The sequence below is a fragment of the Cyphellophora attinorum genome (genome assembly GCF_001299255.1).
Source record: "Cyphellophora attinorum strain CBS 131958 chromosome Unknown Contig17, whole genome shotgun sequence".
Classification (NCBI taxonomy): domain Eukaryota; kingdom Fungi; phylum Ascomycota; class Eurotiomycetes; order Chaetothyriales; family Cyphellophoraceae; genus Cyphellophora; species Cyphellophora attinorum.
This window is the reverse complement of record NW_017253245.1, coordinates 198,157-214,104: the sequence shown is the minus strand read 5'-3', so window position 1 is coordinate 214,104 and position 15,948 is coordinate 198,157. Positions and strand designations below refer to the sequence as shown.

General features: G+C 54.1%; 5 protein-coding genes across 5 annotated transcripts; 1 reads left to right on the top strand and 4 right to left on the bottom strand.

The window, feature by feature from the left end:
- Positions 1-722: 722 nt before the first annotated feature.
- AB675_5788 (uncharacterized protein) lies at positions 723-2,196 on the top strand (the record flags this gene model as incomplete). The annotated part of the gene is made up of 2 exons (XM_018146026.1): positions 723-888; positions 917-2,196. The coding sequence occupies 2 exons, from the start codon at positions 723-725 to the stop codon at positions 2,194-2,196; spliced, it is 1,446 nt and encodes a 481-aa protein (XP_017998760.1).
- Positions 2,197-3,607: 1,411 nt separating this feature from the next.
- Positions 3,608-6,889, bottom strand: AB675_5787 (uncharacterized protein; the record flags this gene model as incomplete). Its single annotated transcript, XM_018146025.1, has 4 exons — positions 3,608-4,750; positions 4,800-5,169; positions 6,287-6,593; positions 6,652-6,889. 4 exons carry the CDS (start codon positions 6,887-6,889, stop codon positions 3,608-3,610), a joined length of 2,058 nt encoding a protein of 685 aa, XP_017998662.1.
- Positions 6,890-7,858: 969 nt separating this feature from the next.
- AB675_5786 (uncharacterized protein) lies at positions 7,859-11,279 on the bottom strand (the record flags this gene model as incomplete). The annotated part of the gene is made up of 5 exons (XM_018146024.1): positions 7,859-10,023; positions 10,071-10,732; positions 10,779-10,826; positions 10,874-11,013; positions 11,064-11,279. 5 exons carry the CDS (start codon positions 11,277-11,279, stop codon positions 7,859-7,861), a joined length of 3,231 nt encoding a protein of 1,076 aa, XP_017998701.1.
- Positions 11,280-11,860: 581 nt separating this feature from the next.
- Positions 11,861-12,870, bottom strand: AB675_5785 (G/U mismatch-specific uracil DNA glycosylase; the record flags this gene model as incomplete). Its single annotated transcript, XM_018146023.1, has 2 exons — positions 11,861-12,399; positions 12,450-12,870. The coding sequence occupies 2 exons, from the start codon at positions 12,868-12,870 to the stop codon at positions 11,861-11,863; spliced, it is 960 nt and encodes a 319-aa protein (XP_017998810.1).
- Positions 12,871-15,009: 2,139 nt separating this feature from the next.
- AB675_5783 (uncharacterized protein) lies at positions 15,010-15,690 on the bottom strand (the record flags this gene model as incomplete). The annotated part of the gene is made up of 1 exon (XM_018146022.1): positions 15,010-15,690. One exon carries the CDS (start codon positions 15,688-15,690, stop codon positions 15,010-15,012), a length of 681 nt encoding a protein of 226 aa, XP_017998754.1.
- Between the last annotated feature and the right edge of the window lie 258 nt (positions 15,691-15,948).

Genomic DNA, 15,948 nt, shown 5'->3' with positions numbered 1-15,948 from the left:
TGATCGCGATGATCAAAACAAGACACGAACTCAGTCGTCCTACGGTCGCTTGCCTTTGGCATCTCACCTTTGTTCATCGACCAACAAATTCTCACACGGTATCGAAGTGCCAATTACGGCATGACATGGCGCCTGAGCGCGGCGGCAGTATCACCGGGCCGCGTATCGCAGATCAGCGACACCAGTGATCGAGTAATTGTGATGCACAACACGTCCCAAGCATGCAGTAATGGATGCTCTGCCCATGACTATTCCGGTGATTAGCGCTCAGCGCTACTCTAGACGATCAGAAATGGTAAACGACCGCATTCTGAGAGCGAGGCTCACAAAGGAGCCGCATAGCTCGGCGGCAACTGCTTTGCAATTTACTGCTCTCCCGAAACATCGAAAGGCAATTGCTAATATCATAGAATACACACGAGACATTCCATGTTCGCTGTCAAGAGGCTGTCACAACGTCTAGCTCGGCTTGCGGGACCGCGTAGCTCGATCAGTACAATTGAAGTGACCGCTCGAACCTGTCAAGATGAACTCAATATCGCGGATTAACGCGTCTGGCAATGTTACGGCAATGACTCTTCCGAACCCCTAAATGCAAAGTCAGGACACTTAAGATATCGCTATCCTCGGGCTCTGCCAGGCCAGGAGACATCACGGGCTAACGCCATGCCGAATAGACACCTGACGAAGTGACCACTATCATACTCGAAACATCGATTCCGATGTCGTTGGTATTGGCGGTAGCCGAGAAGGGGCAGGTCGACACAAGTCTCAGCGAGAAGAAACACAGTGAGTATCTCGAGCTTGAGAACAACTGCCGCTCCGTCCTTCTCACCAAACTATTCCAGGCCCACCAAGCCAGATACGACGACTCCTCGTCCATGGACAGTATTCCTGAGACCCAACACCCTAGCAGTCCTGAAGCCGAGCATATTCACTAGTCGAAAGCCACGAAAGCTAGACCGCACATCCTATCTGAACGGCCTACGAGGCCTGGCCTGCCTCTTTGTCGTCTTCCACCACGGCACCGAGCAATTCTACCCATGGATCCGCGCGGGGTTTCTATCCACGCCGACTGCGACAAACCTCCTCTCGTTACCGATCGTGCGTATCTGGCTCAGCGGACACGCCATGGTCGACATCTTCTTCGTCATCTCCGGCTATGTGCTCTCCGCTAAGCCGTTGCGACTCGCCAGGGAAGGACAACATGTGGAGGCTTACAAGACTATAGCGTCCAGCACTTTGCGACGAGGTGTCCGCCTATACTTACCCTGTCTCGTCCATACCCTCGTCGTGGTCTGCTTCATGCGTGTGGGCTGGCTAGGAGATCGAGGACTACAGAAATGGAATCCCGCCCCTTCACTCATCGAAGAACTGCAAAAATGGTTGCGAGCGTCATTGGTGTTCTTCAACCCCTTCTCATTGGGTCACGATTACGAGTCACATCTCTGGACTATGCCCCACGAGTTTCAGGGCAGCATGGTGGTCTATCTGTCGTGTCTCGCCTTGGCACGGTCAACAAACATCTTTCGCTCCCTCACCCTCTTCATTCTTGCGGCGTACTGGATGTACATGACCCACTGGTACTACTTTCTGTTCACGGCCGGCATGGTCTGCGCGGACCTACATATGATCTTGGAACCTTCGATCAACCTCGACATCGATCCCGAACAACCCGCCAAACGATCTCTGCTGAAACGCATATTTCACGGGGTGGCAGTCTTCGCATGCCTCTGGCTCCTCAGCTTTCCGCGCTTCAACGAGGGAGCAGACCAATCCCTGGGCTACGCGTCCCTCGTCCCATGGATCCCCCCTAGCTGGCGAGGCGAGGTCTATCAATCCATGTGGTGGCTCGTCATTACTGCGCCTGTCTTCATTGCTGTCCTCGACAGCGCAGGTCATGAATCCGTCTATCAGAAGTTTCTTTGCTCCGGATTTATTCAGTATCTGGGCGATATCAGCTTTGCGCTATACCTTTGTCACGGGATGTGGATCAACAGTCTGGGCCTCGAGATGGTGCACTCGATTTGTGGCAGATGGGGGTTCCAGATGGTGGAAGGAGATGTGGGCTTTGTGGGTGTTTTGATACTGACGAGTTTGGTGGTGATGCCGTTGACGTTTTGGCACAGCGAGGTCTTTACGAGGACCGTGGATAAGGCAACGTTGAGGCTGTCGGCAAGATTGACGAAGTTGTAGGTACGTTCGTTAGCATGTATATATCTATATGTATGTTTAGGTGCTGGTACAGGTGCCGCGACGAATTCGACTCTTCTTTCATTGGTCAAATAGTGATGGCAGGCACGTGCTGACATGGATGGCCCTTCTCGCCTTTACTGCTTGACGGCTCGGCGAACAGGAACTCTTCCACCCGCCCACCCTTTTCCAGGACGTCACGTCCCGTCATCCGGTTCCGCCAAACTTCCATGTGAGACCGGATGACAGCACCCGTTCGCATCTGCGCCTTCCCTCCTATCGCCTAGAGTGCAACAGTAGCAGGAGCACATCCAGATCGCTCCTGCTCGACAAGAGGTATCGAAGATCCCAGGAGCGGCAGGTGTCTTTCGCAGCAGCACCTTCCCCAATTGCACGCCTTGTCAACCGGCGCATACGGGTTTTGAGATGAGACCGGATGACAAGACCTGTTCACATCTGCGCCTTCCTTCCTGCCTCCTTGCAGACAAACATAGCAGGAGCACATTCAGATCGCTCCTTCTCAGTGAGAGGTATCGACGTCCCCACGAGCGGCAGGTGCATCACGCGGCAGCACCTTCCTTAATTGCGCGACCTGTCAACCGGCGCAGACGAATCACTCGCGAGACCGGATGACAATTCCTGCTCACTGCTCGCGACGTCCTTTCGCCTCCTCAGATCTAGGGGACGAGGGATGGCAAACTAGTCATTCAATGTGGAATATAGCAGAGTGTAGGACTACTGCCTTCCGTCCTCGTGCCCTCATCCTTGACCTTGACCACAATTTCCCATAATGGCGTACTTGCACTTCGACGGAGTCACCCAGGTCCATTGATACACTGCTCGTTGCCCTCGACTTTATACCCGCCCTTACTACACAACCCCTTTCCACCGCCAAATTGGCACCCTTCCCAGCACTTGACAAGATGCAAGGAAGCAAAAGAGCACAAAGAAAAAAAAAGGAAAAAGGCAGCACCCAGAATCGAACTAGGATCTTCGTACGCGAGACTTGTAAGGTTTACGGGCCGTCGTAGACGGTGCCCTTTACGCAATCTCGGCCGATGTGTTCGCCGTTGACACCATGCTGCCGGAAGTAGACCTCTCAGCTGTGTTACTTCGACGATTGTTGAACAATATCTGGGAAGTGCAATTATATATGCCTGTAGCTGGATTTGCCAAGTGTTGTGTGAGTGAAGTGACGTGGGGCAGATACTCGATCAGAGAGATGTCAATTGAAGCAAAAGTGAGATCAGCGAACAGATCGAAGACGCATTGCTCCTGGCCATCGTGATTGACTCATGGCACGAGTCTTCGATGATCAGACTCCTGTTAAGTCTCGTCTCCCTGTCCAGATAATCCTCGATACCACAAGTCTCAAAGAGCCTCCCCTCTTGCCGCCGCGGTCCAGTGTACTATCTCAGCTTGCACACACGGCCAAACATTCGGCGTCCCGGTCAGCATTACCACACATCTGCAGGTTGGACAACATCTCCTTCGAAGAGTCTGCTATGCCGATATCCTGAAGACGCGATTCGAAGGAGCTCGAGACTTGCTCAAGATAATCCGCGTAGTCCGTGCTTGTCACTTCGTAGTATAACCCTTCCTGTTCGTCAGTGGTGCGAAGCCATGGCTTTTCTGGGTCACTGAGGGCGCTGAAGTCGAGTGTGGGAACCACGTGGCCTGGCAGATCGAGTATCGCTTGCTTCAGCTGCCGAGGTGGCTGTTTCACAACGTCAAGAAGCACCTGCTGAGTCGCCGCTGCTTCAGGGACATGCCGCTGCCGGTTGTGTAAGAATCTGCTCTCTAGCAAGTCGACTCCCAGGGTCTGAGCGTGCGCATAGTTCACGACTTGTATTGTGGGCAATGCTGGACGTATGAAATGCTTCGTGGAATCGTCTTCGGGTCGTTGCTGGATGGCGAATACACTGTGCGGCCATGTCAGAGCGCGATCGGTTTCTCTCGCCACGCTCAGGGCAAAAGCGAGCTGGTGCATGATAGCTTCACTGGTCCCGGTGATATTGGCGACTGCAATCATTGGTGGTGGCTGACTGTACAGCTTGTTGTGATCAGTCGAGCCGCCAAATGTTGAACCGAAATAGCCTTTGAGGTTGGTCTCAACACAGGTATAGTGTATCATCGTGGACTCGTCGATGAACTGCGCTGCTTTTTCCTCGGTACTAAACAACGAAGCCTCGGCGTTCTCTAACATGTAGTTTCTGAAGCGAGATAAGTCTAACCGGTGCACTCTTAGTCTGTTGGCAGCTTCCATCTGAGCAGCTACTTCGTTCATTACCGCCTGGTCCCATGCTTTTGTTACCAGCCACTGCTGGTATGAGCGATGGAAATACTCCTTTGTGGCGTCTGTCGCTCGGGCAAAGTACCACCCGATATTCAATAATGGCGAGGGTGGCTGAAAGTCTCTCTGGAATTGTATGTCCCAGGTTTTATTTCCTGGCGACAACATATCTTGAAAAGGGTCTCTAAATCCTGTAAGATACACATCACCGTCGAGGAATACGAAGTCAAAAGCAGCCCGGAGGAGATCAATACTGATAGTGAGCTGTGAGGCCTCAGAAAACTCATCTCCACAGCTACTCCTAGAGACATACCTTCACTTCCGCAACCTGTTCCATAGTAGGGCGCTCAGGGTCCAGGGGAACCCGCCAGCCATTGAAGTTCTTGTCGTCGGCACATTCTTCGTCGAGACACAACACTACCAGGTCGTTGCCGTAGGACCAAGTATCCAGGCGGCTGCGCAGATGATGGAGCGCTGCTGAGTACTTGGAATCGCCGATTGTGATGATTGGGTGGCGTCCGGTGGTGATTCCTCTCTCCAACAACCACGTAATGAAGTCTGGTCTGTGTTCGAGATCCTTGAATGACTGAGCAGATATGCCGCCTACGATGCGGTCTTGCCAGCTCCGCCTCCAGGAGAATATCGAGGCCAGTCTGTATCCGGTAACGGCTTGCTCATACTCGCTCCAGTGAATCAGCGTTAGTATTCCCACAACCAATCCACAAAATAACGAAATCCTCACGCGTGTGTGCATCCTGTCCGGCGTTGATAGGAATATCAGAAGGACTTCGGCACATGGCCATGGGTGAACTTCCCTATTGCGCCCGCCAGCCAACGCTTTGGACTTGTCACATAACATGACTGCACCTGCCTTACTTACATGTCTCATAACACAATCGCACTTGTCCTTACTCACATTGACTCGTACGTAGCTTCTGTAGGTATCACGAGGTCTGCCAGAACTCCTGGCATATGCGCATATTCCACATTGGCACAAAGCCCTCCGAGGCGCACAAGGGTAGACCTTGTCGCATCAAATTGAGCAGGCCGACAACGGGATCGACTGACACCGCCACTACGTATCGTACGCCATTCTCGATCTGTTCGTCGCGTTGTAACAACAGCTGGATGTCGTGTTACCTAGTATGGTGTCGACGTAAAGGAGAGTAAGTCACGAGAACACAGGTCAAGCCCCGAAGGAAGGCGTGCGGTGGCGGGTATAGAACTTGTGGCCTGATGCCGGAATCCTAGTTTATACGAGAGACACACCTGTCACGGACGTGAGGAGTGACCCATCTCGAAGATGACGGCCACAGATACATTACCTGTATCTGTCGGGCCCAGGAAGCAGGAGAGCTAGTAGAAGAGAAAGAAAATTCGATGTTGTGCTGTGTCACACTCTGCAAGTCATTTGAGCGCGTAGGGATGAAACACGTCAGAGCGACTGTGCGCCAGAACACGAACAGTCACTGCCACACTGGGAAAGAGTTAGATTCATGAGCATCGTGAGCCTGACCTGATGATTCTTGTGCAGGCTCATCTCGAGTTTTGCATTGATGTTCGTTGGCATGAGCTTTCCCTGAAATCAGAGCAGTATTACCATTTTGATCTTCGCACCGATCTGCGCCGCTCTGTCTCATGCTGACAGCAGTGGCGAGTGACCGTCCTGAGCCGGACGCTTCCCACCCTGATGACATTCAACGAGATGAACCAAGGCCCGATCATATGCAAGCCATTTCTTCACTAAGAAAAAGCCGCGTAGCTCGGCGGTAGCTGCTTCACATCCCTCTTACCACTGACGCGCCAGTGCTCGGCCTTGCCACTTCGATCACCATCCATGCCACAATCATTGTCATGGACTCTCCCGCCAGGAGCACCCTCAGTGGTGATGGGAGCACCCTCAGTGGTGATGGCGGGACTGTCGTCGTAGTGGCCCGATCCCACCAGCTGGCCGCCATACACTTGAGGGCCCGAGGCTGTGGCGGCGGCGCCAGTGTGATAGCACTCCGGGTCTGTCCATCCATCGTTCCCAATTCTGGTCCATTGTAATGGACGACCTCATGCCTATGGTGAATACCCGGATGCAGCACAATTAAGTACCACGCATCTGAATCCCGCCACAGGTCAGCACACCTCACACCCACAAGAAGAACGAAGGGACTCACGCAACATCCCAGGCCCCCATCCAAAAAGCGTCAGCCCCAAATTCAACCAGACATCCTGCTTCCGGCCACTTTTGATATACGCTACCGCGGGCGGGCAGAGGACCGTCAGGCAGGCTAGGATGCCGTCGGTGGCGCGGGCGCGTTTCCGGTCGGTCTGGCAGGTCGGGCAGTCGGCTGATGAGAGGATCTTGTCCTGTGGATGGGCGTGGGAGGGGTGTCGGAATGGGGAGGTAGACATGGCGAGCGCCTGCCCTTCGTCTTGATCAGTCGAGTGATTGGTTGAGAGTACTGCTGTTGCTGCTGCTGCTGCTGCCGCCGCCGCCGCTGCTGCTGTTGGTGGTGATCAAGCCAAGCCTGGAAAGTTGAACACTCGCTACGACTATTTGGCTGAGCGAGGTGGTGCTGTATGCGATTGCTGTAGCTCACGACGAGGGCCGGGGAGACGCTGGACTTGACCAAGAGAGGCAGTCAGGGCTTGTCTCTCCCAGGAAGGATGAGCGGGGCTTCTGGGCTTGCCTTATAGTCGTGCATGAATCAGCAGTCACTGGTATTGTGTGGGAGCGTCAGCTCTAGATGGGAGGAACAAGAGACCTGCCGGAAGGGCACTTATGTCAGTCTGGGAGATATTTTTAGCTCGGACGGCATTGTAGTCTGCTTGCGAGATCCAGCGGTCGACTTCCCCGATGTCATATTGGTTGAGCTAGTACTGTACACGGTACACCTTGCTTGGGCCAAAAAGGGCGGGTATGGCAGACAGGCAGCAGCGATTCCATAGTCTAGAGCACGCTGTGTAAGGCATGATCGGAGTCGACCTGAGTTAGTCAACGTGCCGAAGATCGAGAAACAGAACCTGCGATACGCGTCAATGGGTTGGAGGTGAAGCCGGGCATGGGGGCTAAGGCAGAAGCATTCTCATGCTGTGCCTGATCTGGTGGCTTTGGACCCTGGCCAATCAGGATGGCACAATTCTGCTGCAAAGACAGGAACAACAGTTCCAGATGAGTTTGGTTCTTGCATCGACCTAGCTTTCGCTTTTGCTTCTGATGCATCGATCCTCGAATTGGTCCTTGGAATGTTTCAATGCTTCATTGTGGATTTTTGTCCAGAATCCTCAGACTGGCGTGCACTCACGGTCGCCGCTTTAGAATAGTCTGCTGAAGGATTCTGAACCGGATTTTCGCGCAGTGACGACTCGTGGATGCACCATCTATTCGTAGCGGCGACCCCCGTACCCCGAAGAGTCATCTCCATAGCCACCACTCGAACCGCCATATCCACCACCGCCATAGCCCTGATTGCCGCTACCGTATTGGCGATTGTTGTCATCGTCGTCGTTACGTCGACCGTAGCCGCCGCCCTGGCCATAGGACTGCTCCTCTTGTTCAAATCCTCCAGGAACAATTTGCTGGCGACTTCCATAAGACTGCTGCTGGCTGCCATAGGACTCCTGCTGACCATAGCCTCCCGAGCTGTACTCCTGACGACCACCTCCATAGCTGCTGGAGTCATTGTCACGACCATAGCCACCACCACCGCCATATGACTGCTGCTGACTTCCGTAGCCGCCACCACCAGACGAGCCGTAGCCCTCAGAGCGACCATATGAGCCACGATTGTCGTCATCACCACGTCTGCCGCCTCCGTAAGCTCCAGACGACGCACCAAATTCCTGACGCTGAGAAGAGCCATAGCCTTCAGACCGACCATAGCTCGAGCCACGATTGTCATCATCGTCACGACGGCCGCCGCTATACGAGGCACCTCCAGAGCCGTACTGCTGCTGCTGACCGTACCCAGAGCTCTGCTGCTGCTTGTAGCGCTTCTTCTCATCATCGCTGTCATCACTCTTGTTGCCACTGCCGTACTTCTTCTTCTCCTTCTTGCGGCGCTGCTCTTCGTCGCTATCGTCGTCGCGGCGACCACCATAGCCAGAGGAGCCGTACTTGCCGCGCTTGTCGTCATCATCACTATCGTCCTTCTTGCGGCTACCATAACCAGAAGATCCGTACTTGTTCCGCTTTTCGTCATCACTGTCGTCCTTCTTATGACTGCCGTAGCCAGAGGAGCCGTACTTGCCACGCTTATCGTCGTCACTGTCATCTCGACGACCTCCATAGCTCTGCTGCTCTTGACGCTTCTTCTCCTTCTTGCGACGCTTTTCTTCGTCACTGTCGTCATCTTTGCGAGATCCGTACCCGCCACCCGACGAATACTCGCTGCGACCGTAGGAAGAGGTCTGAGAAGTGTAGGTCTTGGTCTCCTCGCGGTACTGGCCGTACTGATCGCGCTGCTCGGTGTGGACCTCGGCGCCACCTGGACGCTGTTCATAGCGGCTGTACTGCTCGGATCGTCCTCCGGATGGCTCGTCGGTCCGAGAATACTGGGCTTGGCCATAGCGGTCACCGGATTGGCCGACTTGGGTAAAGGTCTCCGTATGCTGGCCCTGGCTGCCATATGACTCGCGCTTGTAAGTTTCCTTCTTCTGATTCAGACCGCCACCAAGCATGTCAGCGCCAACAGCAGAGGCAAGTCCGCCAACGATGTTGCCCAGGAAGCCTCCACCAACAGCCTCTCCAGCGGCCTTGCCGATCTTATCAGAAGTCTCGTTACCCGGGCGGTTGCCGTATTGCTGTGGCTTGCCCTCGACCAGGCCCTCGACAGCTCCGAAAGCCTGAGTGATAGGATAGCTAGACTGGCCGCCGCTCTTGCCTCCAGTCACTCCTGCAATGCCGAAGCGCTGGCCCTGAGGGCGATAGCTGCCATGACCGTGGTCGTGAACACCTTCTTTGTGGTTGTCGCCGTTCTCGACGCCACGACGACTCAGCTGTCGACGTAGGCCGTCCTTTTCGCGCTCATCTTTCTGACGCCACCATTGTTCGACAACACCAAACATGATTCGACGGCCTTCGGAAGCATCGCCACCCTGATCGCGAAGTGCTGGGTGATGTAGAACGCCGTTGATGATGCGGTCGAGGATACGTGGAATGTCGGCTCGCTCATTGTCCCAGGCTTCAATCAGCTGTGGCACAACCCATTTGACAGTGGCGCTAGCAACACGGCCAGCCGGCTCGTTCAAGACATTGGAGAAGTGATCTTTCGATAGCATAGAATGAGTAGGGTCTGAGGAGCGGTCATCATTGAAGACGATGTGCTGTTGTTGCTTGCTAGACTGGATGATCTCGCTGGATCCAGTCTCGAGTTCGTTCTTGATCTGGCGGATTACTGGCAGTACGTAGGGAGCGAGTAAGCTGAAGACAAACTTGTTGATCTCGTCCTGCACGTTCTCGATTAGATCTGGCAGAATCGGAATGTTCTCAATCGTCTCGGTCAGGCCTTGCATGACTTCATCGTGCCATTGGATGATTGGTAGATCTGCTTCTGGACGTCTTGCAGGTAATTGGCCCACTCTTCTGGTTGACGGGGAGAGATCTTCGTGTTCTGCATCTGGTGAGCCTGAGCATTCTGCTGGAGTTCATCGACCTTGTTGGCTTCATCTTTGCCTCCAAACAGGCTGCTTGGGATCTTGCTCAGGAGGTCACGAAGAACACTGCCATCAGAATTCTCGGCGTTGTCGAGTGCACCTTCCAACTCTTGCATTTCTGACTGAGTAGCCTTGTCGCCAAATTCTCCACAGACAGAGTGCAAGAAGTCAGTGCCGCCGAATGTGCCAGTGACGATTGGGTAGACCTCGTTTCGAGCACCGCGTAGACGCACGGTAGTGTCGCGGCCAGTGTGAGGAAAGACGTCTCGCTCACCCATCTCGATCAGAGCAAGCTCAACATAGTTGGAGTGAGCAGAGTAGTCTTCGAGACAGTGACAGCCGGTTCCGATGAGTCGAAGTGCTTCGTAGAGATCGGCCTTGTTCTTGTTGCGTCCATATCTGCGACCAAGATCGATTGCTCGACCGAAAAGGTTTCTCACCAGAGCTGCCGAGGTGTCGATACCCATATTTTCGCTTGCGATGTAGTTCTTGAGGCCGGTATCTTGGTTGATGGCGAGTTCCCGGCGCTCGTCCACCGGTCCACGGAGACGTCGGTCGTACTGACGAGCATCTTGATTCTCGGCATAGTCCTTCGGATTGCTGCAGGTACATCAGTCGATGTTCAGATGGAAGGCAGGAAACTCACTCAATATGCTCTTCTGGGCGGTAGCAACCAAGACGTTCTGTGGTGACCCTGTTTTGTGTCAGTCTTGACATCGGTCTCCAAGCACATTGACATACTCGAATTCGCCCGTGCCATAGCCAAACGACATGAAGCCGAGCACCCATAAAAGAATGCGTATTGCTTCAGCGCTGACATATTTGACCGTTCCAACATCGACTGCTTGCGAGTAATCTCGAAGCCAGTTGCCAAAGTAGATCTAGCAATTGTCAGTACCAGTCCGGGTGTCCATGGGCAGGAATGGCCTACGCGTTTGATGTCAAGTTTGCTGAACTTCTTCCCACTCATAGACTTGGCGGCCGCCAAAGTCAAAATAATATCCTCAATGTCGCCGTGACGCCAGTTTACGCCTTCAACTTTGGACAGGGAAGCGATGTTGCCAGCACCGAAAGCCGCAGCAGGACGGGCAAGGAAGGTGAGACCGATTGCGAGCAGGAGGAAGATCTCGCCATGTGAGAACGCCATGATGTTGGCTCCTCAGGGGACGATAATAATGCTAGAAAGTTCTAGCCAGCGTATCGTAGGACCAAGAAGTGCTCAACCTGGACACTTTCCTCGAATGCACAGAAGGTGCTACCGTCGATGGATGCGGATGTGTTGGAAAGGAGTTGCGAGCCGTCGTTTGTCTCGGAGGGGTGCGAAGTAGCCCCTCAAGTCGTTTGGCCTTTCGCTCAACGCTGGACTCGCGATGCTTTGGTGAATAAACAGATTCAATATTGTCAAGTCAATGGAAGACTGATTCCGTAGCGTGTATGATCATAAGCTGACGGTCAAAGAAAAAAGATCTGGAGGGGCTCTTCACAACTTGAAGGCCGGTGACGCCAGTGTGGAATCAAGAATTCTTGATACTCGTGTTTCAGATTCCTGGCTTCACCGCCAATCGCCAATCGTCGATGCGGGTCAAGCTTCGATTTGGCCAGCTGTGTATCAGTGAAGGTGGAACACAGACAATCGTACTCCACGCTCATGCTCGAGCTACAGAAACTACAACTCGCCAACATCGCCCATGTCAGGTAGATAGTGGTTTCGAGATGCGGCATACAGCCTCAACCATGTCCTGTGTCCTCCCGCTTCGTTCGCCGTTCGGTGAACCACTGACCCAATGGCTTCCAGATCTCGATGCTCTCCTGACGACTCGGAAACGTAGACGCTGCGCTCGTGGTCGTGGAAACGAATGTCCTCGCGCCAGGCCAGGTCACCACTCCGTTCTCGTCCTCTATTCTGCCTAGCCACGCATTTTCATCTTGCCAACCATAGCGGAAGGCAGACTGAAAATCTTTCTTCTTCTTTCCCTTAGGTAGAAATGTACCCAGCCAGATGTACTCCCACACGCCTTTGCCAACGATGCAGACCGCCTCGGGTTTGATGTGACGAATCTTCTCCTCCAGTATGACAGCGCCTTCTTGAAGCTCTTCCTTGCTCAGCGCACTTCCATCCCGAGATGGCCGTGCACATATGTTAGTGTTGCCGATGCTGTACAGATCTTGTAGCGCGTGTGTGTCGGGAGGGTAATGCCGAATGGGTGTTATGCCACTTTCGTGGAGGAATGGCCAGAACCGGTTGGTGTGATGGGAATATGCGTGTCCTAGGCTGAGTCAATTTTGCCGAAGCCTCGACTCAGTGATGAAGACTTACCTGTCTGTGCTGTCTTCAGACCCGGATTGAGACCAATCATGACCAAAATGAGGCCAGGCCGTAGCGAGTCAACGAGATTATTCTCCGGGTAGTATTCATCGTTGGCTGACTTCTCTTTCCTGGACCTCCGTCTCTTCTTCGCTGGGCTCGTAGCGCCATAGTCGTCGTCGCCTTGAGTGGACTCTCGCTTGATCAGGCGGCTTGGCTTCTTCAGTGCCGCGACTTTCGTGACCTTCTCGCCGCTGTCTCGCGACAGGATTCGCTCGTTCGAGGTTCTCTGCCTGTCCAGTGTCGCTGAAGAGTTCTGTGAGCCATTCTGAAGCCTTGTGGCAGGCTCCCTCTCGGGAGAAAGAGGCTCAGGAGCGACTGAAGTCTTCTTGACCTTGGCCAAGGTCTTGATTGATCTGTTCCTGCTGTTCATGGTGACTTCTGGTGAGTAGACAGAAGGAGAGGTGTGATTGAACTGCTGCAGGTGCGACCTGAAAGCCACTGCTTTCCTCAGGTTACTCAAGCCAAATGGACGCGGAGCTAGCTGAGTATGCAACCTACCTGCATCTGGCGCCGGTGAGGTTGAAGTGTTCCTCACATCAACTTGAGTCGCATCATCGCTTTCAACAACTACGTCTGCTGTCTTCCAGTCTGCAGGCATTGACCGACATGTACTCACAGAGAACCCTACCACAGTGTGAAGTCATCCGAGTACGACGACCACAGCATTAGCGAAGCACAGCGCATGCATGTTCTATGGCGGTGTAACAGCATCAAGAGATGCCGAAGCTGCAGGTTCGAGGTCAAATCATGCCGCCGTCTAAAGTTTGAGCCCTAGCACATGGTAACGCCTGAAGCGAGCAAAGTTCCAGGCTTGTGGCCACGAGAGACACCCTAGAAATTGTCCTATTGGGCTGCTTCAACGGATAACGCTAGTGGTACCGAAGCCCGGGCCTCTCGCTAAACGGCACCGCATAGGCGTTATCATCCGAGACTGCTCGAACATCCAGACCTCTTGCACTGATTGCGACGCAACACCTCACAACTTCCTCCGCAACGATGAAGACGTCGACCACACTCCCTTGAACACACACTCTTGCTAATCACCGGCGATCTGCTTCTCCAGCCTGCTCCACCTCCACCTATCCTTCCCAGATGCCGCAATCATGCCCCGCGCCCGCGCAACATCCACCTCGTCCGAGGTCTCCTCGGCACCCTCCTCACACATCCAACCGCAAGAGCTGGGCTCGATGTACGACTACCTCGCCAAGGTCATCCTGCTAGGTCCTTCCGGCGCAGGCAAGTCCTGTCTGCTCCACCGTTTTGTGAAGAACGAATGGCGAGTCCTCAGTTCTCAGACCATCGGCGTCGAGTTCTCCTCCAAGATAGTCAAGATCGGCAACAACACTTCAAGCGCAAGAGGTGGAGGAGGCGGCCGGCGGCGCATCAAGCTACAACTATGGGACACAGCCGGCACAGAGCGCTTCCGCAGCGTCAGCAGGAGCTACTACCGTGGCGCGGCCGGAGCCATCCTCATCTACGACGTCGCCAGCCTATCAAGCTTCAACGCACTCCCAACATTTCTGATGGACGCGCGCAGCCTCGCCAGTCCCAACCTCACTGTCGTTCTCGCCGGCAACAAAGCAGACCTCGTCGAGCCGAAACCATCACCTTCGCAACAGAGTAGTTACAAAGACTCCTACCCACCCGAGCCGCCAACCCCATCCTCCGCCAGCATCAGCAGCAAAGCCTCCGTTCCGTTCGCACTAGACTCTTCTACCCGCTCGCGAGCCGACTCTCTTGCGCTGCCCCCAGGCACATCAAAGCTCACAGCCAGCACGTCACCTTATGGTCGCGAAGTCTCCCCGGACCTTGCCTCCCGTTGGGCCTCCAAGTCCGCCATCCCCGCAACCATTGAAGTCTCCGCTTACTCCGGCATGAATGTGGACGAACTGTTCAACCGTCTGGCGCGGATGATCCTGACCAAGATTGAGCTCGGCGAGATTGACCCGGATGATCCAAATAGTGGGATCCAGTACGGGGATGTTCCGAGTATGGGCTGGGATGATGGTGGGAGTGTGGATGGGAGTATGATTGGTGAGGGCGGGACGCTCAGGCGGCGGAAGAAGAAGAAATTGATGCTTGGGGCGGGAGGTGCTGCGGCGGCGGGCGAATGGGGAGATGTGTTTCGGAAGAGGGGCGGTGGTGGGTGTTGTTGACTTCGAAAGGATATTGAAGACGTCGGATCTTCCTCTTCATCATTTCTTCGTGTTTCTGTGAGCGTTCAAGCACACACGATTAGCAAGCGAGTGAGCGTCTCTTACTGCGCTGGCTGTTCATTCGGGATCCGGGACCAGCATCGGCGTTACAGACTGGCGGGCTGGTCTGAGTTGTAAGGGGTTTGTTTTGGCATAGAGTGTACAGAAACAGACCGCCGCTACCTAGTAATGTCTAATCACCTGATCACAGACAATCGTACAGCGCCTGGCCATCGTCCTCATCTTCGTCATGCCTGTGTCCTTGCCTGATATCCTGCTTCCTCCGCGCACCACGATATCGATATCGTTCCCCATCATTCGCCACCACTCCCGTAGCCCGAGTCTGAGTCACTCCAACCTCCTGGCCTGTAGAGCTCCCAATGTATAGCCTCCGCGATGTCTCTCATCATCCCATCCAGATCAACGCCCAGCGCATCCACCAACACCTCCAGCACATCCACCTGGAACATAAAACCCAATCCTCGATCTCCATGCGCGTTAGCAGAACACACACCGCAGCTGAGCCACACAACCAGCCGAACCAAGAACTCCGCCCAGACGACGCACGGCTCACAGACACAGCAGCGCACTAGAAGGTCTTCAAATGACCCTTTCGATGGGTCGCTTTCATCGTCGTCGGCGGCAGTCTCCAATGCCCAGACTTGTGCCAATTGCACACCGCGCACTACTTCCTCATCGGCCTCGTTCTCGTCTTCGCCATCTGAGTACATGGAAGGGACATACGCCCAAGAAGCTGCGATAACGTGATTGACCTCCAATCGGGAGAGGCGGCTCAGGGCGCGGACTGACTCGAATAATTGAGGATGTTCGTTGAAGAGACTGGCGAGAACATGGCGGTGGGCGTCGAGGAAGTGGAAGAGGAGTGCGACAAGGTTGGTGTGGACCTCTTCGTGATGACAGTGTGGACAGAAGATCAGGCGGATGCGAAGAACCTCAAGGGCTTCGAAGATTTTGGCGATCGGGGAAATCGGCATCGTTGTTGCTGTGGGTGTTGAAGGTATCTTGAGGATGGTTGGTGTTGTGATTGAATTGGTAGAAGTTGCGAGCGAAGCTTGACGAATGATCTGTTGGTAGTAGACATGCTTCCTATGTTGAGTGTTGCGAGGCAGGTATATATGCCATCTCGTAGCATGACCAGGCGAGGTCTTCGAAGACTGAGAGCTTGTGTTTGTAAGACAACTTCCCGACTGTTCCTCTCTGGACCAAAACCATGGTTTCAGACAGATCTTCAG